The following is a 27,539-nucleotide window of genomic DNA, read 5'->3' on the forward strand; positions in this document are numbered from 1 at the left end:
CTGAGATACACAGGGGCTGCTCCGGGTCACACTGAGATACACAGGGGCTGCTCTGGATAATGCTGAGATACACAGGGGCTGCTCCGGGTCACACTGAGATACACAGGGGCTGCTCCGGGTCACACTGAGATACACAGGGGCTGCTATATTAATGATTCCTATGGGAGATACCAATTGTTATTTTATTTTATGTTTATCCAGTATTTCTCAATGTGCCTGGTGAGCTGTGTCATTGCCATATGGTAAAGGATACAATGATCATCAATGCTGCTCAGTGAAAATCGGGTGTTTGAAAATCGAGCAAATCCATCTCTATATAACCAGGCTTTCAGAGGAACATACTGTATTGTGTGAGAGAGGAGATGGAATGCAAGTTAACACATCACTCATATTCTGAACAAATATTGACCATGTGATTGCATTCACGGATAGCTTTTCAAACTCTTTCAAAGATCACTTACTCCTATTCTCTGGATCTATCCTGCCCCTTACCCTACATTTCATTGTCCATTAAAATTCCCTTTTGCAACAACCATTCTACATTTAATTGCATTCCAAATTCTAATCATATAGTGCATGAAAAACCTTTCCATTATTTTACCTATGTCTTTTTGCTAATAAACCTCACCCTGTACTCTAATAATGAACCTTACTAATTGAGAATACAAATGGGCTAAAAATTGACATAGAAGTGTTATTGATTCAGCTGTGGTTCAATTGGTGACAGACTTGCCTCTGAATCACCAGTCTCCAGGTTCAAGTCTCACTCCAGAGCTTGAGCACAACAGTATAATATTGAGGAAGTGCTGCACGTTAGAGCTGCCAACTTTCAAATGAGATATTAAACCTTGAAACATTTACCTTCTGGTCTACCCACACAGGAGGCCCAAATTTCAAGTTCTTTCTCATTCAGAGGGCCAACAAAGTTCATATAGATACTTCTTGACAGAAGAAACATGAGTTTCAGGAAAAAAGTTCCAAATTTATCATTTGTAAATAATGAATGCAATGACCATTGAAAAGTATAAAGCAGCAGAGCTAACTAATAAAACCTCTTTCTCATTGGTCTGAGACAACAAGGTGTAGAGCTGGATGAACACAGCAGGCCAAGCAGCATCATAGGAGCAGGATCATTGGTCTATTTGGTTAAGAACAGAGCGCTACAAAGAGAAAAACTTCACATCCTGATCACTAGGGATGGGGATAGGAATGGGGGCTGAGCTAAGAAAGTGAGTTTAACTATCACTGATCTACTGATCTTGATTCACCTCTGGTGGGGCATGTTCTGAGCTGGCCTGAGAGGAATTCACATGAAAGTGGGTTGCCATATAGTCTGGGTTTTCCTCCTCTCCCAGCCTGCTTTGTGAATAGGGCACAAGGGAAGGGAAGGTAGAGGGAAGGATGTGTGTGTGAATGTCTGGCTCAGTGCCACTCAGTCACCTCCTTAGTCACCCACTCATTTCAAACTCCAGTTACTCAGTCCCCAGCCACATAGAACCGCTTGGCCCAGGGTGACCAACATGCTGCTTTCGCCAAGTCTTAGGTGTAAAAGGTAAAGGTTAAGTCATCATAGTCCTAGCAGACCATTGGGCTGATCTATCATTATAGAGAGATAACCAGTGGTGGTTTAACCAGAGGGTCACCACACTTCAGGTGAGGGGAGTGGTCGAGAAGGAGAGTCTTTCAATGTAACTTCAGCCAGTGTGAGAATTGAATCCATTATGTTGACATCATGCTGCATCACAAACCAGTCGTCCAAGCTAACCGATCCTCCCTGCCTGAAATGTATTCAGCAATGAAACATTCACAAGCCTCTGGTATAGAGAAGTCCAAAACTTTAAGTGAAGAAAATTGAAGTCTGAAGTTTCATAGTTTACAATTCTTCCAAGTTTCATGATGACCGTAAACTTTGAAAATGTCCCTTGCATATCAATATCTAGATTATTTATTTTACTTATATGTGGAGAACTCCACTACAAACCTTTTACCAGCCTGAAAAATACCCATTAACCCATTACTTCTGTTTCCTAATCTTCAACCAATTCTGTATACATGTTACTACTTTTCTTCTATGACCTAAAACTTTCCTCACAAGTCTGTTGATGGTACTATATTGAACACCTTTTGGAAGTCATGTACATCTCATCACCACTCTATTATCTCTTCAAAAACCTCCAGCAACTTAGCTAGATACAATGTTCCCTGAACTCTTCCAGTCTCTTCCAAATCAATCCACATTTTGCTATTTGACTATTAATTCGATCCTGAATAACTGTTTCTAGAAGTTGCCCCATCACCGCAGTTAAACTGATGGTCTGTAATTGCTGGGCCAATCTACATAATCTTTGTTGATCAAGGGTGAAATGTTTGCAATTCTTCAGTACCACTCCCAAATCCAGGAAGATTGAAAGATAATTTGCCAGTGCCTCTGCAATTTGCACTTTCACTTCCTGCAATATCTTTGGATGCATCTCATCTGATCCCAAGTCCTTATCAATATTAAGTATCTTCAGCTTATCCAATACTCCATTCTTATCAATTTTAAACCTTCCAGTGATTGAGTTTCCTCCTCTGTTTCGATGGCCTGCGCAGCATCGGCCTCAAAGACAAATGTAAAGTATTTATTTACACCTCAGTCATGCTGCTAAGTATAAATCCCATTTTTAGTCCCTTATTCACCCTACACTTCCTTTTAATCACCCTTTTATTGTTGATGTTCCTATGGAAGACATTTCTTATATCAGCTGCCAGTCTTTCTTCATATTTCTCATATTTCTCATATTTGCTTTTTCACCTTCCTTCTAAACCTTGTTTATTCAGCTTGATTTTCAAATGTGGTTACTATTTTACATTTGGCATAAACATACTATTTCTTCAACTTAATTTCTAACTCCTTTGTCATCCAGGGAGTTCTGGTTTTGTCCTACCTTTCCCGTTGCAGGGAAAATAGCTTGACTGTGTCCAAACCATCACTCCTTTGAACTAAGCCTACTGTTCAGCTACTGTTTTTCCCTCCAACTCTTCATCACCAGCCTTAACCCTCCAGGCTATCCATCACAGCTCTGTTCCTGACCCATTCAAGTTAGCTCACCACCAGTTGATTATTCTTACTGTGCATTGACCAATGTCATTTTCTACTCTCATCCTAAACCTTACGGTACAATGATCACTATCCCCTAAATGTTTCCTCACTGTCACTTTGATCTACTTGGCCAACCTCATTCCCAAGAACCAGGTCTGGTATTGCCTTATTGGACTGACCACATAACACTGTAGGAAATTCTCCTGAAAATAAATTGAGAACACCTGTCCTGCACTGTGATATAATACAATTATCCCAGATAATATACAGGTAATTAAAATCCCTACTATAACTACTCCATGATGCTTACACCCCTCTGTAATCTCCTTATGATTTGTTCCTCTATATCCTTTCCACCATCTGACAGCCTATATATTACATCAAGCAGCATAATTGCAAGCTTTCTATTTCTTAGTTCAAGCTAAAGTGATCTGTCTTTGAACCCTCCGAAACATCCTCTTGCTGCAGTACTGTAATACTTTCCTTAATCCAAAATGCCACCTCTCCTTGTTTTTAGCCCTTTTGTCTTTTCTAAACACATTGCAACCAGAAATATTTAAAACCTGGATCAGGGCATGCTCAAGCCAGGTCTCCATTGTCACCACAGCATCATCATAATGCCATGTAGTAATCTGTACCTGCAACCTCCCAATCTTATTCACTCTATTCCACATATTCACTTGTATGCAGAGTAATCCTGATTTAGATTTCATTACTGTCTCCCTTATTCCAACTCCACCGATTAACTTACTATTCTCTAGTTTAGTGCTATTAGTTATTAATATTAGAAAATACCACTCTTGTAGTTTTGATGAAGAAGACTCAGTAGATGCTGGAGTCTGAAAGAAAGAGGGAAAAGTAGAAGCACATCTTTCTCATTCTGCACAGGATTCCCACTAAACTTCTGACTTCACATTTGGGCTATATCACAGTCGGGCATAGTCCACCCTCAGTACTTCCCCTCAATCATGCGACTTGCAAACTTGTATGCTTTGATAGTCCCAAGTATGACTCACTCCGATTGCAATGATTAAATTCTTTTGTTGTAAATGGTCACTGCCTAGCAATTGAGGGATGAATATCACTAGCTCCTTATCATTCAAAGCCTGAATGTTGTCACGGTTTTGTTCCTTGTGGGCACAACTGTTTCAATATTGGAGGAATTGTGAATGATGCTGAATATTGTGAAATCAACAGTGAACATCCCCACTTCTGACCTTATTCTTGAGGTAAGTTCATTGATGAAGCAGCTGAGGATGGTTGGGCCTATGACTACTCTAGAGAACTCCTACAGTGATGTTCCAGGGCTGAAATGATTAGTTCCAACAACCATAACCATCTTCCTTTATCCTAGGTATGATTCCAAATTGTGGAGAATTTTTGCCTGATTCCTTGTGACTTCAATTCTACTCGGTCTTGGTCAAATGTTGCTCCCATGTCAAAGACAGCCACTCTCACCTCACCTACAGAATTCATTTGTCCACATTTGGACCAAGGCTGAAAAGTAGTCAACAGCCAAATTGCCCACATGGAACCCAAACTGAGTGTCAGCAAGCAGGTTATTGCTAAGTATTGCTTGATACTGCTGTAAATCTCACCTTCTTTCACTTTATAGACTGATGTAATGGTTTTGGATTTGTTCTGCTTTTTCACTAACAAGCCACACCTTGATAACCTTCTACATTTATCATGTAGCTGCCACTGTTGTATCTGTTGAACGTCTGCAATTTTCACCCATACTTCTCTCAACAATCTCCATTGTATCCCATTCAGCCTGGATTGCCAACCTTTCAAGTTTCTCCTCTTTATCTATATTTATCTCATCCAATATCCCATCAATTTCCATTGTTCCGGCGTCATATTCTTCCTTAGGAAATCAGAAGGCAAACTCATTTAGTACCTGCACTAACTGATCTCTCCCTTTGAGACACCAATTCACATCAAGAGTCCTTTAATGAACCTTTTCACTGTTAATATGCCCACTGAAGTGCACTGGATTTCCAGCTTACTGAAGTAGTCTGTGTTCACATATAGCATGTCCAGAAACACATCCAAGTTTGGGCTGATAAATGGAAATGCCAAACAATGACCACCTTAAACAAGGGAAAGATCATCTCAATCTCCCTTCAACATTCAATGGCATTACTATCATTCAGTTCCTCCTATTATCAACATCCTGGGGTTATCATCGACCAGAAACTGAACTGGACCAGCCATGTTAATGCTGTGGCAACAAAAACAGGTCAGAAACTGGGAGTTCTGCAGCAAGTAATTCAACCGCTGACTCCTCAACGCCTGACTACTAGCTACAAGGCACAAGTCAAGAGTGTAATGGACTTGCCTGAATAAGTGTAGCTCCAACAACACTCAAGAAACTCAACACCATCCAGGACAAAGCAGCCTGCTGGATAGGAATCCCATCCTCCATCTTAAAATTCACTCCCTCCACATCCAACACCCAGCACTGTCTGGCTAAGGCTCCTTCAACAGCATCTGCAAAAACCTTGATCTTTACACCTGGAAAGACAAGAGCAGCAGATGCGTTGGAACACTACCACCTGTAAGATCCCTTCTAATTAAACATCATCCCCGTTATTGGAACTATATAACCATTCTTTCAGTGTCATTAGGTCAACTAGGAACTGGATCCCCAACAGCACATTGGATGTTCCTACATTTAATGAACTGCAGTACTACAAGGTAACTCACACCCACCTTCTCAAAGACAATTATAGATGAACAATGCCAATGTAACCAGTGATGCCCATATCCCATGAATGAATCAATTAGCAAAACCTCAAAGGCTTTGTTACAGATGGTACAAATAATTCAAATTCATCTATTCAACAAAAGATTTTGCAAACCAATCAGGAGTCCAATTCACAAACAACCATAAGTTAATTCACTTTCATTGAGATGATGTAGTGCACATGTTGCACGATAATATTGGAAATAAATCAATGTATACATTTCTTTTGGATCAGTGTGGTAACTTGCACAAATTAGATGAGATCAGTTGAGAATTCAAGATTACAGTGAGTACAGTAATTACTTACTCCAAGTGAAATAATTACCATTGTAAAAATAGATGGATGCTTGATGACTGGTGCAGACACAATGGGCAGAGTGGCCTCCTTCCATGCTATTAAAACTCTATGAGTTGATGAATTTATAACTGAGATTAGAGAGTAAGTGAGGAGGTGGGTATTGAAACTTCACTTGCTAGAAACAGACACATCCAGACTCAATGGAGTAGGATACATATCCACTGAAGATTGTGTGTTTGCAATATGTCACTAACATGCTCACATTCGCTGGGATCTGGCTTGTATCCTGCTATCCTGTTTTATTGTTCATTCTACATACTCACATTTTGTACTAGCCTCATGCCAATCCACAATCAGCTCAAACATGAAATGGCATTACCAAGTCAGACAACAGCTAAGGCTCACACTCAATTCTGACATCACTTTAACTAATTACAACCCTTAAAACTGGTGATTATTCTCAGTTTAATGACAAAAACAAAATCTACTTACAGATGTCACCAGTACATAGACTCGCAGATCAAATTTTCTCCCTAGAAATAACAAAACACCTTGTTGCCAAACTTTGTATAAACAATAGTAAGTAACTATAAAGGGTCCGTGATATCTCGGATCGTGTTTTCGGGATCCTTAAGGGGGAGGGGGAGGGGGAGCAGCCCCAACTCGTGGTCCACATAGGCACCAACGACATAGGTAGGAAAAGGGATGGGGACGTAAGGCAGAAATTCAAGGAGCTAGGGTGGAAGCTTAGAGCTAGAACAAACAGAGTTGTTATCTCTGGTTTGTTACCCGTGCCACGTGCTAGCGAGGCGAGGAATAGGGAGGGAGAGCAGTTGAACACGTGGCTACAGGGATGGTGCAGGAGGGAGGGATTCAGATACCTGGATAATTGGGGCTCATTCTGGGGTAGGTGGGACCTCTACAAACGGGATGGTCTACACCTGAACCAGAGGGGTACCAATATCCTGGGGGGGAAATTTGCTAATGCTCTTTGGGAGGGTTTAAACTAATTCAACAGGGGGGTGGGAACCTGAATTGTAGCTCCAGTGTACAGGAGGTTGAGAGTAGTGAGGTCATAAATAAGGTTTCAAGGTCGCAGGAGCGTACCGGCAGGCAGGAAGGTGGTTTGAAGTGTGTCTACTTCAATGCCAGGAGCATCCGGAATAAGGTGGGTGAACTTGCAGCATGGGTTGGTACCTGGGACTTCGATGTTGTGGCCATTTCGGAGACATGGATAGAGCAGGGACAGGAATGGTTGTTGCAGGTTCCGGGGTTTAGATGTTTCAGTAAGATCAGGGAAGGTGGTAAAAGAGGGGGAGGTGTGGCATTGTTAGTCAAGGACAGTATTACGGTGGCAGAAAGGACGTTTGATGACAACTCGTCTACTGAGGTAGTATGGGCTGAGGTTAGAACCAGGAAAGGAGAGGTCACCCTGTTGGGAGTTTTCTATAGGCCTCCGAAAAGTTCCAGAGATGTAGAGGAAAAGATTGCAAAGATGATTCTGGATAGGAGCGAAAGTAACAGGGTAGTTGTTATGGGGGACTTTAACTTTCCAAATATTGACTGGAAACGCTATAGTTCGAGTACTTCAGATGGGTCAGTTTTTGTCCAATGTGTGCAGGAGGGTTTCCTGACACAGTATATAGATAGGCCAACAAGAGGCGAGGCCACATTGGATTTGGTACTGGGTAATGAACCAGGCCAGGTGTTAGATTTGGAGGTAGGTGAGCACTTTGGTGATAGTGACCACAATTCGGTTACGTTTACTTTAGCGATGGAAAGGGATCGGTATATAACACAGGGCAAGAGTTATAGCTGGGGGAAAGGCAATTATGAGGCGATGAGGCAAGATTTAGGATGCATACGATGGAGAAGGAAACTGCAGGGGCTGGGCACAATTGAAATGTGGAGCTTGTTCAAGGAACAGCTACTGCGTGTCCTTGAGAAGTATGTACCTGTCAGGCAGGGAGGAAGTGGTCGAGCGAGGGAACCGTGGTTTACTAAAGAAGTTGAATCTCTTGTCAAGAGGAAGAAGGAGGCTTATGTAGAGATGAGGCGTGAAGGCTCAGTTAGGGCGCTTGAGAGTTACAAGTTAGCCAGGAAGGACCTAAAGAGAGAGCTAAGAAGAGCCAGGAGGGGACATGAGAAGTCTTTAGCAGGTAGGATCAAGGAAAACCCTAAAGCTTTCTATAGGTATGTCAGGAATAAAAGAATGACTAGAGTAAGATTGGGGCCGGTCAAGGACAGTAGTGGGAAGTTGTGCGTGGAGTCCGAAGAGATAGGAGAGGTGCTAAATGAATATTTTTCGTCAGTATTCACGCAGGAAAAAGACAATGTAGTCGAGGAGAATACTGAGATACAGTCTATTAGACTAGACGGGATTGAGGTTCATAAGGAGGAGGTGTTAGCAATTCTGGAAGGTGTGAAAATAGATAAGTCCCCTGGGCCGGATGGGATTTATCCTAGGAGTCTCTGGGAAGCTAGACAGGAGATTGCAGAGCCTTTGGCTTTGATCTTTATGTCGTCATTGTCTTCAGGAATAGTGCCAGAAGACTGGAGACTAGCAAATGTTGTCCCCTTGTTCAAGAAGGGGAGTAGAGACAACCCTGGTAATTATAGACCAGTGAGCCTTACTTCGGTTGTGGGTAAAGTGTTTGAAAGGATTATAAGAGATAGGATTTATAATCATCTAGAAAGGAATAATTTGATTAGGGATAGTCAACACGGTTTTGTGAAGGGTAGGTCGTGCCTCACAAACCTTATTGAGTTCTTCGAGAAGGTGACCAAACAGGTGGATGAGGGTAAAGCGGTTGATGTGGTGTATTTGGATTTCAGTAAAGCGTTTGATAAGGTTCCCCACGGTAGGCTATTGCAGAAAATACGGAGGCATGGGATTGAGGGTGATTTAGCGGTTTGGATCAGAAATTGGCTAGCTGTAAGAAGACAGAGGGTGGTGGTTGATGGGAAATGTTCATCCTGGAGTTCAGTTACTAGTGGTGTACCTCAAGGATCTGTTTTGGGGCCACTGCTGTTTGTCATTTTTATAAATGACCTGGATGAGGGTGTAGAAGGATGGGTTAGTAAATTTGCGGATGACACCAAAGTTGGTGGAGTTGTGGATAGTGCGGAAGGATGTTGCAGGTTACAGAGGGACATAGATAAGCTGCAGAGCTGGGCTGAGAGGTGGCAAATGGAGTTTAATGCGGAAAAGTGTGAGGTGATTCACTTTGGAAGGAGTAACAGGAATACAGAGTACTGGGCTAATGGTAAGATTCTTGGTAGTGTGGATGAGCAGAAAGATCTCGGTGTCCATGTGCATAGATCACTGAAAGTTGCCACCCAGGTTGATAGCGTTGTTAAGAAGGCGTACAGTATGCTAGGTTTTATTGGTAGAGGGATTGAGTTTCGGAGCCATGAGGTCATGTTGCAGCTGTACAAAACTCTGGTGCGGCCGCACTTGGAGTATTGCGTACAGTTCTGGTCACCGCATTATAGGAAGGATGTGGAAGATTTACCAGGATGTTGCCTGGTATGGAGGGAAGGTCTTATGAGGAAAGGCTGAGGGTCTTGAGGCTGTTTTCGTTAGAGAGAAGAAGGTTAAGAGGTGACTTGATAGAGACATACAAGATGATCAGAGGATTAGATAGGGTGGACAGTGGGAGCCTTTTTCCTCGGATGGTGATGGCTAGCACGAGGGGACATAGCTTTAAATTGAGGGGTGATAGATATAGGACAGATGTCAGAGGTAGGTTCTTTACTCAGAGAGTAGTAAGGGCGTGGAATGCCCTGCCTGCAAAAATAGTAGACTCGCCCACTTTAAGGGCATTTAAATGGTCATTGGATAAACATATGGATGATAATGGAATAGTTTAGGTTAGATGGGCTTCAGACTGGTTTCACAGGTCGGCGCAACATCGAGGGCCGAAGGGCCTGTACTGCGCTGTAATGTTCTATGTTCTATGTTCTATGTTTCCAGGATAGAAAAGCAGCTATAGTTTTGCACAGACGACAGATTGTGTGCTGGAATAAGCATCATGAAGAAGCACTGGAATACAAGACTAAGCCAGAGTCTTTAGCTTCTTTTCAAATGAAACCAACTAAGGACAGGCTGGTAATGGCAGTGGAGATGCAGAGGTGTGTGTGTGTCTGTCAGTGTCTGTGTAGGTCTGTGTGTATGCCCATATGTCTCTGTCAGGCGGTGTGTGTGTCTCACTGTTTCCTGTCTGTCTTTCCTTGTCCCGTTTGTGTCTCTTTCTGAGAGTGTGGGTTAGTGAGTGAATAGCAAAAATATTCTTTGTGCTGTGTGGATCCATAAACAGAAGTCACATACTTTAAATTATTTATAAAATACCAAGAGGGAGATGTGAATTTTTCATAATTTGTTGTTGGAACTCTACTGGAAAAGATGTTGAAAGGTTATTCTATAAATAATTTTAAAAACAGCAAGAACAAATGAAAGGTTGGAAGTGTTCATCAGAATCTGCATGAAGAGAAAGACAGGATAGTCTTTTCTGCCACCAAACGATGAATGCATTAGCGAGAACCTTGGGAACGTCAGGTGTGATCAACTGTGTAGTCTCCCGATGTCAAGGGAAAAAAAGTCCAATTCTCCAAACTAGTGTTGAACAGCGAGATGAGAATCTCATTAGTGAGTGGTGAGGGGCCTATTTGCGTGCATTATCGTGCGTTGACATCTCAATATTATTTAATCTCACCCCATTCTCCCACCCATCTCATAGAATCAGACGGTAACAATTCCTGAAATGAAAGTCAGAGTGGTAATCTAGTGACTCCAGCTTGCCACTAACTCCCCCAGCCCTCCATATTAGACACCATTCATCAACATCTCAGGAAATGCTCCATAAGCAGCAACTGCAAGCATCCACCAGCCATTGAGATGGGAATGAGACACATACCAGCCTCTCTGTACCCTCATGGCACATATCCAATCCATGTACAACACAGTGCCGCCGCACTTAGGAGTGCACTGGTGCCTTTCATTAGAATGCCACTGCCAGAGCACTCTGAGCACAGGGCCAACATTCAACTCATGGATTTGATCAGGCTGCACCTCGGGGTCTTCGATTGCTGTCTTAGCCCTCCCTCACATTGCTCCTACTTAGATTCTCACAGTATTACTGCTTTACCTTGCCTTAACTTTGTGTGCTTTGCCCCCTCAGCTACAGCTTAAATTTCGGAGTATTTCTGTCTTGCCTTTTAGCACAGACTCAAAGCCAGGCAGCTTGTCATAACCATCCGTCATCTGGGTGGACATGTTGCGCGTGTCACTTTGCGACATGAATCTTACACCCGCACTATTGTACCAGCAGCATCCAGAACAAACACACTCTATCAACTGAATGGCCATGTCTCAAAGTCTAAGGGGAGTAGTCCACAGTCAACTTAAGAAAGGCACCTTCAGTCAGGGGCTCCCAGCACAATCAGTCAAGAGCAGCCTCCAGTGTTGATTGCAGCTTGGGCTTGGGCACTGTCAGTCAGCTGCTTGGGGTGGTCAGGGCCAGGTTACCTACTCATATGGGGTGAGGAGATGAATGATAGCACCTCACCACCTTTTTGGCTCTTTATGCCCTGCGCTGGGTCTTTTTCTCCGGAAATGAGACAAAGGGCGGGATTGTGTGAGATAAGTGGCACAGCTGTTAGTACTGGTGCAGGTTGGGGGAATGATGATGAGATGCCCGGAATGAGTGAGTGGCTGGGTAGAGGGAAGCCAATGAGGAAAGATGCCGAATGCAGATAGAGCATGAGCATTGGTAGAGGAGTGTGCAGTGGGTATGTGATAGCAGAGATATGATGGGTGACACTTACCCTGATGGAGTGACAAAGATCAGTAAACCTTCCTCCTGAGCTGCTGGGAGCTCCTCTGAAAAGTGGACACCGCACTAGCCCGAGTGGCAATCTCAGACCAGACTTGCAGGATGTGGTACCACGGTCTCTTCTAGCAGTCATGAAGGAACAGGACAGCCCTGTCTCCAACACCCATCCACCAGGACCACCTGGTCTACAAACCAGCTGCAAATTCCCTCTGTCCAATATGTCTGGAATCATTCACATGGTCCGTGCAGGATAGCTGCAGACTGCCAACGCTCCGCTACAAAAATGGCACCATCAACAGGATTCTCGGAAGGTCTCAGCAGTGGCAAATATTTTTGGGTGTGGTGCATAGGTAATGAATGTAGTTTGGGAAGACAGTGTGAGAAATCTTGCCAGGAACCACAGAGAGAAACCCTCCAAAACCTCAACAAAACTGACACTTCAACAATTTTTGGTACAATTCAGTCCAGAGTTAGTATTTCAAGTCAAGAACCAGGCATCAGCATTGAAGGGAAACAGAAACAGGGAAAGAGAGGTGGTGGCAAGAAGAAAAAAGGGAAAAATCTGTCGAACACAGGTGGAAGCCAGGATAGATTAATTAATACTTCAACTTTATCTTTCTGTTAAAGATTGGACAAAGTACCTCCGATTAGATAGGGGTTCTCAATGTAGCGCTGAACAACATAACTTTCCACAGCAACTTCATCCTTTGAGTCATCAGCACGATTCCCATCCTAGAGATAAAGAGACATATTTGAGAGAATAAAGACTTTTCCGTTATCTACTTTATGTTTCAGAAAGAAAGAATTTGACATCAGAAGTATTGTTCCTCACTGAGCTTCAGAGAAGGGAATCACTCCCTGAACAGACTGAGTGAATATAGCCTCCTGCAGAGAGCCTCTCCCACTCCTGTGTTCCAGCAGTTTGCTCTGCCTGTGTCACTTCTCCTCATTAAACTCATCAAGCTACAATTTAGGAGGAGTACAAACTATTACATCCGTCTGCGAGCACATTGTAAGGACCTTTGTCTTTTCAAAACTGCAGACTGAATAAGAAAGAACCGTTTTAAAACCAGTGTTTGAAAGGACGGGGATAGTAGGAACTGCAGATGCTGGTTTCTAGGCCCGAAACGTCAGCCTCTCTGCTCCTATGATGCTGCTTGACCTGCTGTGTTCATCCAGCCCTGGACCTTGTTGTCTTTGAAAGGACGGCTTTGCATTTTGAAAGCACTTGCTGCAGGCATCTTGTAAACTGTTTGAACAAGCAGTAATTGAAGTTTGAGTTGCAGACGATTTGGAGCAGAGGCGTGTTTAGCTGCAGTTCCTTTTGGCAACAAGAAGTTGATTGGCCTTTTTTTTCAATCAACGACAGATATTTTTGCCTGCCAACAGCTGTGTGATTGGTATTCAGGTTACTGAACAGCTTGGAGCTGGGAACAAGTTACAAAGAGAGAGAGACATGTTCTTTTCTCTATAAAAACCAAAAGAACTATGGATGCTATAAATCAGGAACAAAAACAAAGTTCTGGAAAAGCTCAGCAGATCTGGCAGCATCTGTGAAGAAAAGATCAGAGTTAATGATTTGGGTCCAGCGACCCTTCCTCGGAACACCTAAGGAGTTCTGAGGAAGGGTCACCAGACCCGAACCGTTAACTCAGGTTCTTTTCTCTGTTTTCTGCAGTCAAAACTCACTGTAAACCTGAACAAAACCGGTTTATCTTCTCTACACCAGTTGTTGCAAGCTGGGATCTTTAACTTGCAAGTCAGAAACTCTTTATACGTGAACAACCCACCTTCTCTTGTGTCCTTTACAAAACCTTTAGTTTTTGTGATGACTGGAAATACCGGGGCTTCATTTCCAGCACGTTACCCCAGTGAGGTGTAACAATGTGGTTTATATAGAATCCTTGAAGCCAAGGTAAAGCCTACAGCACCAGTTTCACCACCAACTGTACACCTCAGCGACTTTTAAACTACTCTTCAAACAACTACAACTACTGGCAAGATCCAGTCAAAACCATGAAATACATGAATGCAGAATGATGATCTTTTTACATAGCATTGACTGGGGGTATACTTTTGGCAACTTCAACTGTATGTTTAATACAGGGGGTTATAGCTGGAGCAGTGTGCTTCACTTGACAGAATTGCTATCAAATGAGTATTACATAGCATCATTAACTTGACTGAATTTTATGAGATGAGGAAGGTGCTTCATGAGGGTAGAGCAGTAGGTGTTGTCTACATGGATTTTACTAAGGCTTTCAACAAGATCCCTCATGGTAGGCTCATCCAGAAGATTAAGATGCATGGGATCCACTGTGACTTGGCTGTGTGGATTCAGAATTTTCTGGCCCATAGAAGGCAGAGGGTAGTTGTGGAAGGAGAGATAATAGGAACTGCAGATGCTGGAGAATCCGAGACAACAAGGTGCAGAGCTGGATGAACACAGCAGGCCAAGCAGCATCATAGGAGCAGAAAGGCCGACAAAATGATGAAGGGTCTAGGCCCAAAACATCAGCCTTTCTGCTCCTATGATGCTGCTTGGCCTGCTGTGTTCATCCAGCTCTGCACCTTGTTGGCTAGAAAACTCGGGCTGTTTTCTCTGGAACAGCGTGGGCTGAGGGGAGACTTGATAGAAGTCTATAAAATTATGAGATACATAAATAGGGTTGATGGTCAGAATTTTTCCCCAGAGTTGAAATGTCTAACACTAGAGGGCATGCATATAAGGTGAGAGGGAGAAAGTTCAAAGGAGATGTGAGAGGCTAGATTTTTTTTTACACAGAGAGTGATAGGAGTCTGGAACACACTGCCAGGGGTAGTGATGGAGGCAGACAAAATAGGAGCATTTAAGGGACTTTTAGATAAGCATACAAATATACAAGGAATGGAGAGATATGGACCAAGGGTAGGCAGAAGGGATTAGTTTAATTTGGCATCACGTTCAGCACATCGTGGGCCAAAGGGCATGTTCCTGTGCTGTACAGTTCTACGTTCTATGATATGGTGAGCACCAGAAATGAGATCGCATGTTGTGGTCGCTATTCTGCAAGTGGCTCTCATGACTTAGAAAATGGGCATCAAGGAGACAAATTTCATTCACAGCGCTGAAAAAAACAGGCATTACAGGACAAATTTCACAGTCCTTACTTTCAAAAAGGTGGTAATATTTTCTATATATCAGAACATTATTACAAGCAGAACATCACCTTTCTCCACTCCATAATATCTTTAAGTTTTCGGAAAAGAAAGATGCCTTTGCCCTGTGATCTTGCAACCTATTTGGAACAGAGATACTTTGTCAGGAGATATTCAGCAGAATTGAATATGATGTATGAAATTGCTGGCTGTGTACAAATACAACACCATGTTCCAGCTGAAGCTTCACTGGCTGACATATAGTTACTTGAATTCAACAGGTTCACTGTGTAATCAGCTAGTCACTGAGGTGACACTGGACTGCACCAGTGCTCACAACCTTCACCAATTTTTCAGCTTCACTTCATGTTTAGTCCACCAGCAAACAATTTCAATCTACTGTCTTTGCATCACCATCATCATCATCAGTTTCCCTTCATTATCAAGGATGGCCATTTCTTGCACATTTCAAGACATCTGTTTTGCACTCTAACATGGCTAAGAAGCCTGAACACATAGGTTTCCAAAGCACAAGCAGGATGTCGTGTCTGATGTTGTTGGGACTGCCCTGTCTTTCTAAAATGCATTTTGTCCTTAGCTGCCAGATTCATTGCTGTTCAAAGGAAACAATGCCACTATTTGAGATTGCTTCCCAGGTGGTTATTGTTCACTATTTTCTGAGTCCATGGTGGACATGCCACATTTCCTGAGGTTACCCTTCAAGAACACTTTAAACCTTAAACTTAGTCTGCCTCATAGGTGCTGTCCAAGTTTAAGTTGTGAATGCATGACCGCCTTAGGGATTTTATTGTCAGTCATACAGATTACATGAGCATCATAACCTCTCACGACGAGTGCTCCTGGACCATAAAGTATAGGAGGAGAATTAGGCCATTCAGCCCATCGAATATGCTCCACCATTCAATCAAGGCTGATATGTTTCTCAACCCCATTCTCCTGCCTTCTGCCTGTAACCTTGATCCCCTTACTGATCAAGAACCTACCTCTGTCTTAAATACACTCAGTGATTTCGTCTCCACAGCCCTCTGTGGCAATGAGTTCCATAGATTCACCACCCACTGGCTGAAGAAATTCCTCCTCATCTCAGTTCAAAAGGGTGGTCTCTTCACTCTGCAGTTGTGTCCTTGCGTCCTAGTCTCTCCTACTGGTAGGAACATCTTCTACATGTCTATTCTATCCAGACCCCTCAGAATCCTGTAAATTTCAATTAGATTCCCCCTCATCCTCCTAAACTCCATCAAGTACAGACCCAGAGTCCTCATATGACAAGCCCTCCACACCAGGATCATTCTTGTAAGCCTCTTTGAATTTCCTCTAATGCCAGCACATCCTTCCTTAGATACAGGGCCCAAAACTGCTCACAATATTCCAAATGCGGTCTGACCAGAGCCTTATACAGCCTCAGCAATATATCTCTGTTCTTGTATTCTAGCCCTCTTGAATTGAATGCTAACATTGCATTTGCCTTCCTAACTGCCATATGAACCTGCATGTTAACCTTAAGAGAATCCTGAACTAGGACTCCAATTCTTCAGATTTTGAAAGCTTTTCTTCATTTAGAAAATAGTCTACACCTCAATTCTTCCAACCAAAGTGCATAACCTCATACTTTCCTGTATTCCATCTGCCACTTCTCTGCCCACTCTCCCGGCCTGTCCAAGACCTTCTGCTTCCTCAACACTACCTGCCCCTCCACCCATCTTTGTGTCATCTGTAAACTTAGCAACAATGCCCTCAGTTCCTTCATCCAGATTATTAATTTATAACGTGAATATTTTGGTCATGAAACTGACCCCTGCAGAACCCCACTAACCATCCTGAAAAAGACTCCTTTATCCCTACTCTCTGCCTTCTGCCAGTTAGCCAATCCTCCATCCATGCACCTTGCCCCTAACACCATGGGCTCTTATCATATTTAGCAGCCTCCTGTGCAGCACCTTGTCAAAGACCTTCTGGAAATCCAAATAGATCATGTCCACTGACTCTCCTTTGTCTAACTTGCTCATTACCTCCTCAAAGAATTCGAGCAGATTTGCCAGGCATGACCTCCCCTTGACAAAGCCATGCTGACTCAGGCCTACTTTACCATGCACTTCCAAGTATTCTGCAATCTCATCCTTAATAATGGACTCTGAAATCTTAACAGTGACCGAGATCAGGCTAACAGGTTTCCTACCTTCTGCCTTCCTTCCTTTTGCCATTTTCCAGTCCAATGGGACCCTCCCCGACCCCAGTGATTCCTGAAAGTTCACCTTTGATGCCTCTACAATCTCCTCAGCTATCTCCTTCTGAACTCTGGGATGTAGTCCATTTCATCTGGATGAAATATCTACCTTCAGGCTTGTCATCTTCCCCAGCAGTTTCTCCTTAATGATGGCCACTACACTCACCTCCGTCCCCTGACTTTCTTCAAGTTCTGGTATGCTGCCGGTGTTTTCAACTGTGAAAACTGATACAAAGTACTATTAATTTCCTTTGCCATTGCTTTGTTCCCCATTACTACTTCAATTCTGGACATTTCTGCTCTTTGAAATTTTGGCATCTTTTTCCTCGCATTTAATGCCCACAATGTTCTAAATACATTTTATGTGGAACCTATCCAACTGTTTACTATGTCTAGAGTAGGAAATCCATATCTCAGCCATAAAGGAGGGTAGGTGCTACAACAGCTTAGAACACAGAAAGCACTGCTGTAAGTTTGATATGATGTTTGCTCCACAGTCTGTGGCATAAACAAGCAAATGCTGAGCTTACTCTGGCAATCTTATTTGTTTACCTACTGTTGATGCAGAAAATTTGAGCAGATCGTGTTTCTGAGATATACAGAGTTAATTTCAAAGTTATGACATTGATAAGCATAGACATTTGTGTATAATCAGAGATTGGTGGCGGTTGAAGAACTATGTCAATTCATACTGATTGAACACACTATACAGGGTACCTTGGTCTGGATATACTGGATAGTGCGAGGAGTACTGGAGTACAGGCTTCACTATTGACTGTGTGTGGTATCCAGGTTAGGGGTTTATTGTGGGCAGTGTGCGTGGCACCCAGGTCTGGGGTTTATTGTAGACTATGTGTGGGAGATACCCGGGTCTGGGGTTTATTGTAGGCTGTATGTGTATGGTACCTGGATTTGGGGTTTACTGTAGACTATGTGTAGGAAATACCCGGGTCTGGGGTTTATTGTGGGCTGTGTGTAGGGTACCCAGATCTGGGGTTTACTGTGTGCACTGTGCGTGGGATTTCCGGGTCTGGGGTTCACTGTGGGCAATGTGTGTCTGGGGCTTATTGTGAGCTGTGCGTGTGGAGTACTTGGGTCTGGGGTTCACTGTGGTCAGTGTGTGTCTGGAACTGGGCTCTAGGGTTTATTGTGAGCTGTGTGTGTGTGGAGTACTTGGGTCTGGGGTTCACTGTGGTCAGTGTGTATGGAATAACCGGATCTGGGGTTCACTGTGGGCTATGTGTGTGTGTGGTATCCAGGTCTGGGGTTTATTGTGAGTAATATATGTGGAGTACCCACAGATATCTGGGTCTAGGGTGCTCTGTGAACAATGCAAGAACTTGGATAAGTGACCTGTGCCTACCCGTTGTGTTTTTTCTCACCGGTTTCATGATCCAGGTGATTCCAGGATTTCTCTTGAACTCCTCCACAAAAAGGTGGTACTCCACAGGCAGCTCAAACGTCTTCGGAAAGAAGTCACATTTTGCTGCCTCTTGCTTCCCCTGATCACGCTCCAGCTGTTTGCGAAACCTCTTCAGGTTTTTCACCATAAAGTTTTTCCGTGTCAACTTCCACGCAAAAAAAGATTGTATGAACATTTAAACCTCCAACGTTTAGATTTAGAGACCTGTTGGATTAATTCTTCACAACCCCATTTTTTAACACATCATAAAGGTCACAAGGGATACCCGAGACCTAATGGACCGAGAGAAGAGGTGATGGATACATTCATTGGATTTGAATTATAGGGATCTCATGTTGCAGTGGTATCATCCCTACCTTTGAGCTAGAAGCACAGGTTCAAGTCCCTCTTGCTCCAGAGGTATGCAATGACACCCCTGAAAAAGTTGATTAGAAATTTTTTAGTAATTATTGAGCTGAAAGTTTTATGGAGTTTGGCTAACTGAAATAAAGCTCTCACTAAAAGTGTAGACTTGGATTCTGTTTAAATACAGTTATCGCCTGGAGTGATAGCAGGACAAAATAGCAAAAAGCACAATTGTTAATGCAAAGGGAGGCCAAACAACTTGCATCTTGATCACTGGTGTGTAAAGTCTGTTTTCATAACTCTCAGCAACAACTTGCATTTATATAACACCTTCAGGAAAATATCCTCAGGTACTACACAGGTGTGCTCTAGATGACAGTTCACACTGAGTCACATAAAGGGAAATCAGAACAAGCACCAAAACCGAGTAGCAGGGTGAGTTATAAGACAGGAGGAGAGAGATGGAGAAGTTTAAAGAGGGAATTCCAAGAAACCTGGCCAATGGCTGTCAATGATGATGCAATTACAAATCAGAGAATCGGAGGAGCACAGAGATCTCAGAGGGTTGCACATTTACAGGGAGTTAAAGAAAGAGAGAACATGAAGCCCATAGAGGAATGTAAACATATCCTCATTCTTTGGGAACCTCCTTATAATCAACTCCTTTGGTCACAATGCCCTCCTGAATATTCGGTATGAAGTCATTGAGACTTTTTATGTTAAAGACAAGTTGACTCAAGGTGTGGGGAATGAGGAATGGAGACTGGGGAAGGAGGAAATGGCAAAGTTCACAGAGGGAGCTTGATTCACCATTGCCAGTTTGTGGCCATCATCCAAGACCAAATGTTTCCCCATTATTTTTAAAATCAGGATGGTTCTGATGATTACTCTTGATGCTAATTATTTCTACCAAGCTAGGGTGCAGTAAGATTTGACTTTCGTACCTCATAGTGGTTGCGAAAGTGACAGACACGAACATGCTCGTCCATATACGTGTAGCCAAAGTTTTCACGTAGCCAACTGATGTCACACCAGTAAAAGTCCCAATCTCCTTCACTGTCAACAGAGAGAGCTGAATGAGAAGAAGGACATGAACATACAGCAAGACATAAAGACACAAACCACAATAACTTGCAAATATAGGGTCACATCACGGATCACCACATACCTAGTTCACCAAACAGACCATGGAAAAGATTTATAGATACATCATGAACAAAATGAACGTATTCAGATAGCTCAGACCATCAAACTTCTTATCCAAGGGTCCAGACTTCATGTCTCTGAGCTCTATTCTGGAGAAGAGATTTTCACTTGACAGTAGAGAATGTTAAGAGTAAGTTAATAGATGTTTTCAAAACAAAACAGGAGCAAAACCTGAACTATGAATCACCACTTATTTTAAGCTCCATGCGACTTCCTAATGCTTGACAATGACTTGAGAAGGGAACAGTGCAGAATGCCACCTTACTGAAGGAGTTTATGCACATGCAGCTAACAACTGGGCAAACAGTGTCCTGAATTGATGCCAGGATTTCCACTATACTCCAGCCTGTGCTGTTTTAATCTAGATGCAGCTGAACACATGCTCAGTATTATGAAGGGAAGCCCAGTAGCACACTTCACCCTCCCTCTCCAGCTACAAAGGATCATGAACTCTTCCCTTCATAGGCTGTTCCCTCAAGACAGAGAGTACCTTGCTTCCACTCTCGTTCAATGGCTTCTGAGATATAAGTTTGCACATTCTGTAGACTCTGCCAGATGCAAACTACATGGTGTTTGAGAGGGTCAGGTGGAGGGTTGTTTGAACAGCATGACTCTGACGTCTGAACTATATATATGCACGTTCTTGATCAAATTTCTCAATGCGCCCTCCTGAATGAACTTTATTCTTTTATGGCTTTGAATATAACCGCATGCATTACTGGAGTCTAATGCCAAGTATTTATTCAACTCCTCTACCATCTCCTGGTTCCCCATTATTATTTCCCAGCCTCGTTCTTTAAGGGGCCTAGGTTCAGTTTGGCTTTTCTTTTCATCTATTAAAAGAGGAGGAACAGGGAGGCTACATGAGAACAGCCATGCTCTGCTGACGTTCTGCATGATTGAGCAATGTATGATACTAGTAACCTCAGCCACAATTCCCTAGTCACTGATATCCTATACCCCTTACCTTTCCTCCATTACTGATTGCCAAATCATGTTCTTTCTGACAAGAATGAACAACATGAGAGAATAATGCTGCAATGTGTTTCCCCAGTAACTGCAGCATGGCTGATGGGAGGTAACAGACCTACAACTCAGGAGACTGCAAATGGCATAGGAAGAGCAGCTTCAAGATCCCACGTCACTATTTTGAACAGGGGCAAGGGAGTTATCTCCTCCTTCAACCAACATCACAAAAACACATTAAAGACATCTGGAGGTGGTGAAAGATGCCACATGAAAGTAGATCTTCCATTTCTCCTTCCTGTTCTGACTTGTACACTGGGACTTACACTGCAGGGTGTGACCACGTGCAGATCCCTCTCTAGCTGAGTCTCTAAATGTAAACACAGTTTCAGTCTCTGAACTCATAGCTTCAAGTGTAAGAATAAGTGACTCTGTTCTTCCAACTTCCACCACTGATGGCAAAGGTTCCTCTTCTAGACTACCTGAACTGAAAAGGAACAAGGGCTGGGCTGTGGTGAGTGGACAGTAGAAAGCAGAATACGGCTCCCCAATGTGGGAGTTGGGACTACAAGTGGGGTCCTGAGCACCAAGGTAACAATGGCTGCTATGAAGCTCTGAATATAACAACTGCATCCCATATGTGACAGGCCCAACTTATACAGAAAGCTGCTCTTTCTTGCTGGCCTCCCTTTGCAAACACACACACACACGCACACACTCACACAGAGTTCTCTCTTAGGCTTGCCACAAATTTGAAGCCTCAAAAAGGGGTTACAATAAGTAAAGGTTTGGGAAGCAGTGAAACAGGAAGTATAGATTCACAAACATCTTCAGTTTTTAAGTCAGAAGAGACGCATGTACGTGAAGGTATTGAAATGAGGTTTAGCTATGTTAATAGTCACATTATTGATCTTACAGTCCCCGTCATTCTACAGCTATTCACCTCCAGTTTGTGTCCTGAGTTCCTATTTGTCCAGGATTTGTCACCTTTGTGTTTGTTTCTCAGGAGCACATAAGATTATTAAGAGTTTTCAGTGAACACCCACCCCCTTGTCAGACAGAAATAAAGAGAGACTCACTCTTTGACTTCAACCCATCCAGGTCGCTGACGAAGAACATCAAGAATAGTGTTGGTCAAAACACATTTGAATCGGATGCTATTGCGTTGCTCCCTAATAATAAGAATTCATCATGAATAATGTGCTGTTAACTTAGTATAAGCAGAATGTTTAGTTAACCCACAATAAGCAGAATGTGATGTTAACCCACAATAACCAAATTGTGTTGCCAACTCAATAACCAGAATGTACAATTAATTCACAAGGGAGGGGGAGAAGGGTATGGGGGGAGGGGCTGGGAGGTGAAGTAATAGTGATAGAAGATTCTTTAGTCAGGGAGAGATTACATTCCTGTGGGCGCAGGCATGACACCAAAATGTTGCCTCCTTGGTGCCAGGTCAAGGATGTCTTAGAAAGGATTCAGGACATTGTTCTGGGGATCATGAACAGTCAGGCTGGGGTCCACATCATGACTGAAGTGGGAAAGAGACTGAGGTCCTGAAAGCAGATTTTTGGGAGCTAGGATGGAGACTGAAAAGCATGTCATTTCAAGCAGTAACCTCAGGATTATCTCCAGTGCTACAGACTACTGAACATAGAAACAGAGGAGTGGAGAGTTGAACACAGCTGGAAAGCTGGTATAGGAGTGACAGCCTTAGATTTCTGAGACTGGTTCTGGGGAAAGTGAGACATGCATGAACAGGACCATCTGCACCTGAACAAGACCAGGATGAATATTACAAGCCAAGTTGATGTTATTGCCAGAGAAGTCAGATCCCAGATTGAAATCTTGGCTCATATTTCACCTTTTTTTGGCTTTAATGAGGTGGTCTCTCAGTGAGACACAAGCATGCAATTTTGTTTTTAATAATAAAATAGATATGTATTACACAAAATAAATACAGATAAATAGAATAAACCAAGTTCATAGTTTCAAACATACAGTAAAATTATAATCCCTGTTAATCTGCTATGGTCATATTGAATGGCAGAGCAGGCTCAAGGACCCAAATGGCCTTTTCCTGTTCCGATTTCTTATGGTCTTATAGTCCCAAAACACTCCTTTAGAAGTTTCAAAAAAATCCCTTGTACAATATTGCCACCAGAATCCCTTTCTCTAACACCTTGATAGGTTTAAGGTAGCTGTGACTTTAACTCCTAGAATGGAATCTCGAACAACTTATTCCTGGAGTTTTCATACACTCGAGTTTAAATGACCTCAGCTTCAAGTCTTCTTCGGGGTTGTACCCCAACATTTCTGGTCTAGGTACAACACTAACCCTTTACTCTCGGTAATCAAGTTTAATTAAATTCTCTCCTACTCAGGAGAATTGCTCTATGCATGCAACTCCATGCAAGGACTTCACAAAACTGTCCAAAATGAAGTAAAATTGAAACAAAAATCTTTCCCTCTAAGCTATGCGTGTACCACGTACGCTCAATAAGAACGCCCAGCTGAGAAATTTCCAACAGAAACCTTACTACACTGTAGAGAAAAAAGCAAACTAAAGCCCATTAGGCTGTTCAAAGTTGCCTTCACAGCCTATTTTAAAAGAAATCACCATGGCTACAGAAACATTTACAATTATAAACTTCAGACACACAGAAAACCCATGTTACAAACCAATTTAAAATGATAAAAATAATTTCAAAACACAAAATGAATGATATTAAAGATAAATATAAATCAGACCCTTTACATCACAATATCCTTTCAGAAAGATTGCCTAGTGCTGTTGGAGGTTTTTAACTAGATTGGCAAGTGGATGAGAACCTGAGGACAGATTCAGATAAGTCTATTTCAGAGCAAGGAATGGAAAACAGAAAATGTGAGGGAAGAAAAACTTGAAATGTATAGCACAGAAACTTGGTAATGTTAAAGGGTGCATATGTAAATACAAGTGGTATAGCAAACAAAACTAATGAGCAGAAGAGATAACAAGGCTTAGAGCTGGATGAACACAGCAGGCCAAGCAGCATCAGAGGAGCAGGAAAGCTGACGTTTCGGTTCTAGACCCTTCAGACGTCTCAGATGGGCCCACCTGGCAGCCTGATATCATTCCTGAAACAGAAACTTGGCTTAAAGAAGGCAAAATGGTAGCTCAGCACCTCTTGATACTTAAGTTTCCAGGCAGGATAGAGAGGGAGATGGAAATGGTAGAGGATTTACATTATTGGTTAAGGAATCAATTTTAGCTGTGTGGAAGGATGTCAATGAAATCATATGGGTTGAGGTCAGAGATAGAAAGACAGCCAGCCACATTACTAGGAGTGTACTACAGACCCCAAACAGTGAGACAGAGTTAGAGGAGCAGATATGTAGACAATTTATAAGTGCAAAAACAATAGGACAATAATAGGTGGGAACATCAACTAACCAAATCTAAACTAGGATGTGAACAGCGTAATAGGCACAGTAGGCACAAAATTCTTGAACAACATTGAAGAAAACTTTTTGAGCAGGTAGAATGCTCAATTCTACATTTAGTTTTAGACAATGAAACTAGGCAGGTGGACACCACAGCAGTGGGTGACAGTTTGGAGCAATGATCATAACACAGTTTGATGTGGCATTACTCTGGAAAGGGACAAAGAAAGAACAGGAGTAAAATATCTACAATGGGAGGAAGTACATTTTACAAAGACTGAAAGGTGATCTGGCGAAAGTGGACTATGTTCAGCTACTTGAAGGAAAATCAGTGGGATGTATTCAGAAGTAAGATACTATGGGCACAGTGAAGACACGCCTCCACAAAGAAATAAAAGCGGAATTGCTCTAAACAGGTGATTTAGAAGAATATTATTAGGAATTGAAATCTGCAGCAATGAGGAAAGACTGGATAAGCAATGGTTGTTTCCCTCAGAACAAAGGGAGCCAAAGGATAACTTAATTGAGTTCTGGACAGGGAAGATCTGCTTCCACAAGCTGAGAGGTCAGTTACCCAGGGCACAGATTTAAGGTGTTGAGGAAGAAAACTTTTTCATCCAGCAGATGGTGGTTTTGTTGGCCAGCTTGGTGGTTGAATTGGAAATCCTCAACACACTAAAAAGAAAACTGGATCTGCACCTGAACGCTGACCAGGCTATGAATGTCAGAATGTCAGCCCTTAACAACTTCACCTTCAACTCCTCTCATTTTCTTCAAGTAAGGGGGGTTGCCAATGGGTACCCGCATGGGCCCTAGTTATGCCTGTCTCTTCGTGGGGTACGTGGAACATTCCTTGTTCCAGCCCTATTCTGGCCCCCACCCACAACACTTTCTCTGATACATCGATGATATCATCAGTGCTGCTTCCCTTTCTCGTCTGGAATTGGAAAACTTCTCAATTTCGCCTCCAATTTCCACCCTGCCCTCACTTTCACCTGGTCTATCTCTGACTCCTCTCTTCCCTTCCTCGACATTTCTGTTTCCATTTCTGGGGATAGACTGGTCACTAATATCCATTACAAACCCACTGACTCCGATAGCTACCTGGACTATACATCCTCACACCCCACTTCCTGTAAAGACTCCATCCCATTCTCTCAGTTCCTCTGTCTCCATCACATATGTTCAGACGAGGCCAACTTCGACAAGGGAGCCTCCAAAATGTCCACCTTCTTCCTCAACCGAGGACTCCCCAGCTCCGTTGTCGACAGGGCCCTCAAACAGGTCTGACCCATCTCCCGCACTTCTGCCCTCACCCCTTCTCGTCCCTCCCGCAACAGCGATAGGGTTTCCCTTATCCTCACCGACCATCCCACCAGCATCCACATCCAGAAGATCATCAGACGCCATTTCCACCACCTCCAGCGAGATGCCACCACCAGACACATATTCCCCTCCCCTCGCTTGTCCACCTTCTGCAGGGACCGTTCCCTCTGGGACCCCCTGGTCCACACTTCTTTCACCCCCAACACCTCCCCACAGCCCTACGGCACCTTACCCTGTAACCGGCGAAGGTGCAACACCTGCGCATTTAACTCCTCCCTCCCCAGTATCCAAGGGCCCAAACATATCTTCCAGGTGAAGCAACACTTCACCTGCACTTCCCAGGATCTAGTCTACTGCATTCGCTGCTCACAATGTGGTCTCCTCTATATTGGGGAAACGAAGCATAGACTTGGTGACCGCTTCGCAGAACATCGACGTTCCGCTCACAAAAAAGACCCTGAACTACCTGTTGCCTGCCACTTCAACGCACCACCCTGCCCCCTGGCCAACATCTGTGTCTCTGGCTTGCTGCAGTGTTCCAGCGAAGCCCAACGCAGGCTGGAGGAACAACACCTCATTTTCCGCTTGGGGACCCTACAGCCCTCCAGACTCAATATCGAGTTCAATAATTTTAGGGCCTAAAATCTCCCATGTCCCAGACCCCACCCCACACACTAGGCCTTGTTACCACATAGCCTGCCATTACACACCCCCTGTTGTCAGTCACTAACAGTCTCCATTAACAACTATTCACCCTCCCAGCCTGATCGTTATCAACTCCTTTATCTGTCCAACTGTCTCTCTCTCTCTCTCTCTTTGGGCTCTATCCTTTTGTTTACTCCCTACCCCACCCACCTCCCTATTTTCTGCATATAAACTGACATTTTCCCAGCCACCATCAGTTCTGAGGAAGGGTCACCGGACCCGAAACGTTAACTCTGTTTTCTCCTTCACAGATGCTGCCAGACCTGCTGAGCTTTTCCAGCGACTTTGTTTTTGTTCCTGATTTACAGCATCCGCAGTTCTTTTGGTTTTTATTACGAATGTCAGGGACCTCGGTTCAAGTCCCACCTGCTCCAGAGGGGTGTAATAACATCCCTGAACAGGTTCAATAGGAAAATAGGTGGAATGTGCAGCTAGTAATTTTTTTTTTTACATTAGCTGATGCAGACACAGTGGGCTGGATAGTCTCTTTCTGTGCTAGAACTTCTCTATGGTTCGACAGTTCTTTTTATTAATATCTGAACTGCCTGGTACAAAGTCTCTCTTCATATTACTGCCTGTTTAAAAATAAAGAACTCACTTCTGTTTCAGATTACCAGATGGTCCTTTGCTTCCAGCACCCTATGGAAAAAATTGTTGGTTAATGCACTTTCATTCTTCGCCAAAAAAAAGAGTGGGGCATGGAGAGGGGAAATAGTGAGGCGGGGGAGAAATAGGGAGGGGGAAATAGGGAGGAGGGGGAAAAGGGAATAGGGAGGGAAGGGAATAGTGGGGGGGG

The 27,539-nt window shown here is 43.2% G+C and overlaps 1 protein-coding gene across 1 annotated transcript in view; it reads right to left on the reverse strand.

Annotated features, from left to right (window-relative positions):
• Positions 1 to 27,539, reverse strand: part of LOC109919295 (tubulin tyrosine ligase-like family, member 9) — a 106,541-nt gene that overhangs the window by 12,335 nt on the left and 66,667 nt on the right. Inside the window, exons 14-21 of the mRNA XM_048608187.1 lie at positions 27,342 to 27,382; positions 22,366 to 22,458; positions 20,059 to 20,170; positions 18,729 to 18,914; positions 15,173 to 15,241; positions 12,605 to 12,695; positions 6,622 to 6,662; positions 254 to 341 (exon numbers count right to left, since the gene is read on the reverse strand). Coding sequence (XP_048464144.1) covers positions 254 to 341; positions 6,622 to 6,662; positions 12,605 to 12,695; positions 15,173 to 15,241; positions 18,729 to 18,914; positions 20,059 to 20,170; positions 22,366 to 22,458; positions 27,342 to 27,382 — 721 coding nt within the window. The remainder of the gene's footprint in view (positions 1 to 253; positions 342 to 6,621; positions 6,663 to 12,604; positions 12,696 to 15,172; positions 15,242 to 18,728; positions 18,915 to 20,058; positions 20,171 to 22,365; positions 22,459 to 27,341; positions 27,383 to 27,539) is intronic.

This window comes from Rhincodon typus, chromosome 19 (genome assembly GCF_021869965.1).
Source record: "Rhincodon typus isolate 14 chromosome 19, sRhiTyp1.1, whole genome shotgun sequence".
NCBI classification, from domain to species: Eukaryota; Metazoa; Chordata; class Chondrichthyes; order Orectolobiformes; family Rhincodontidae; genus Rhincodon; species Rhincodon typus.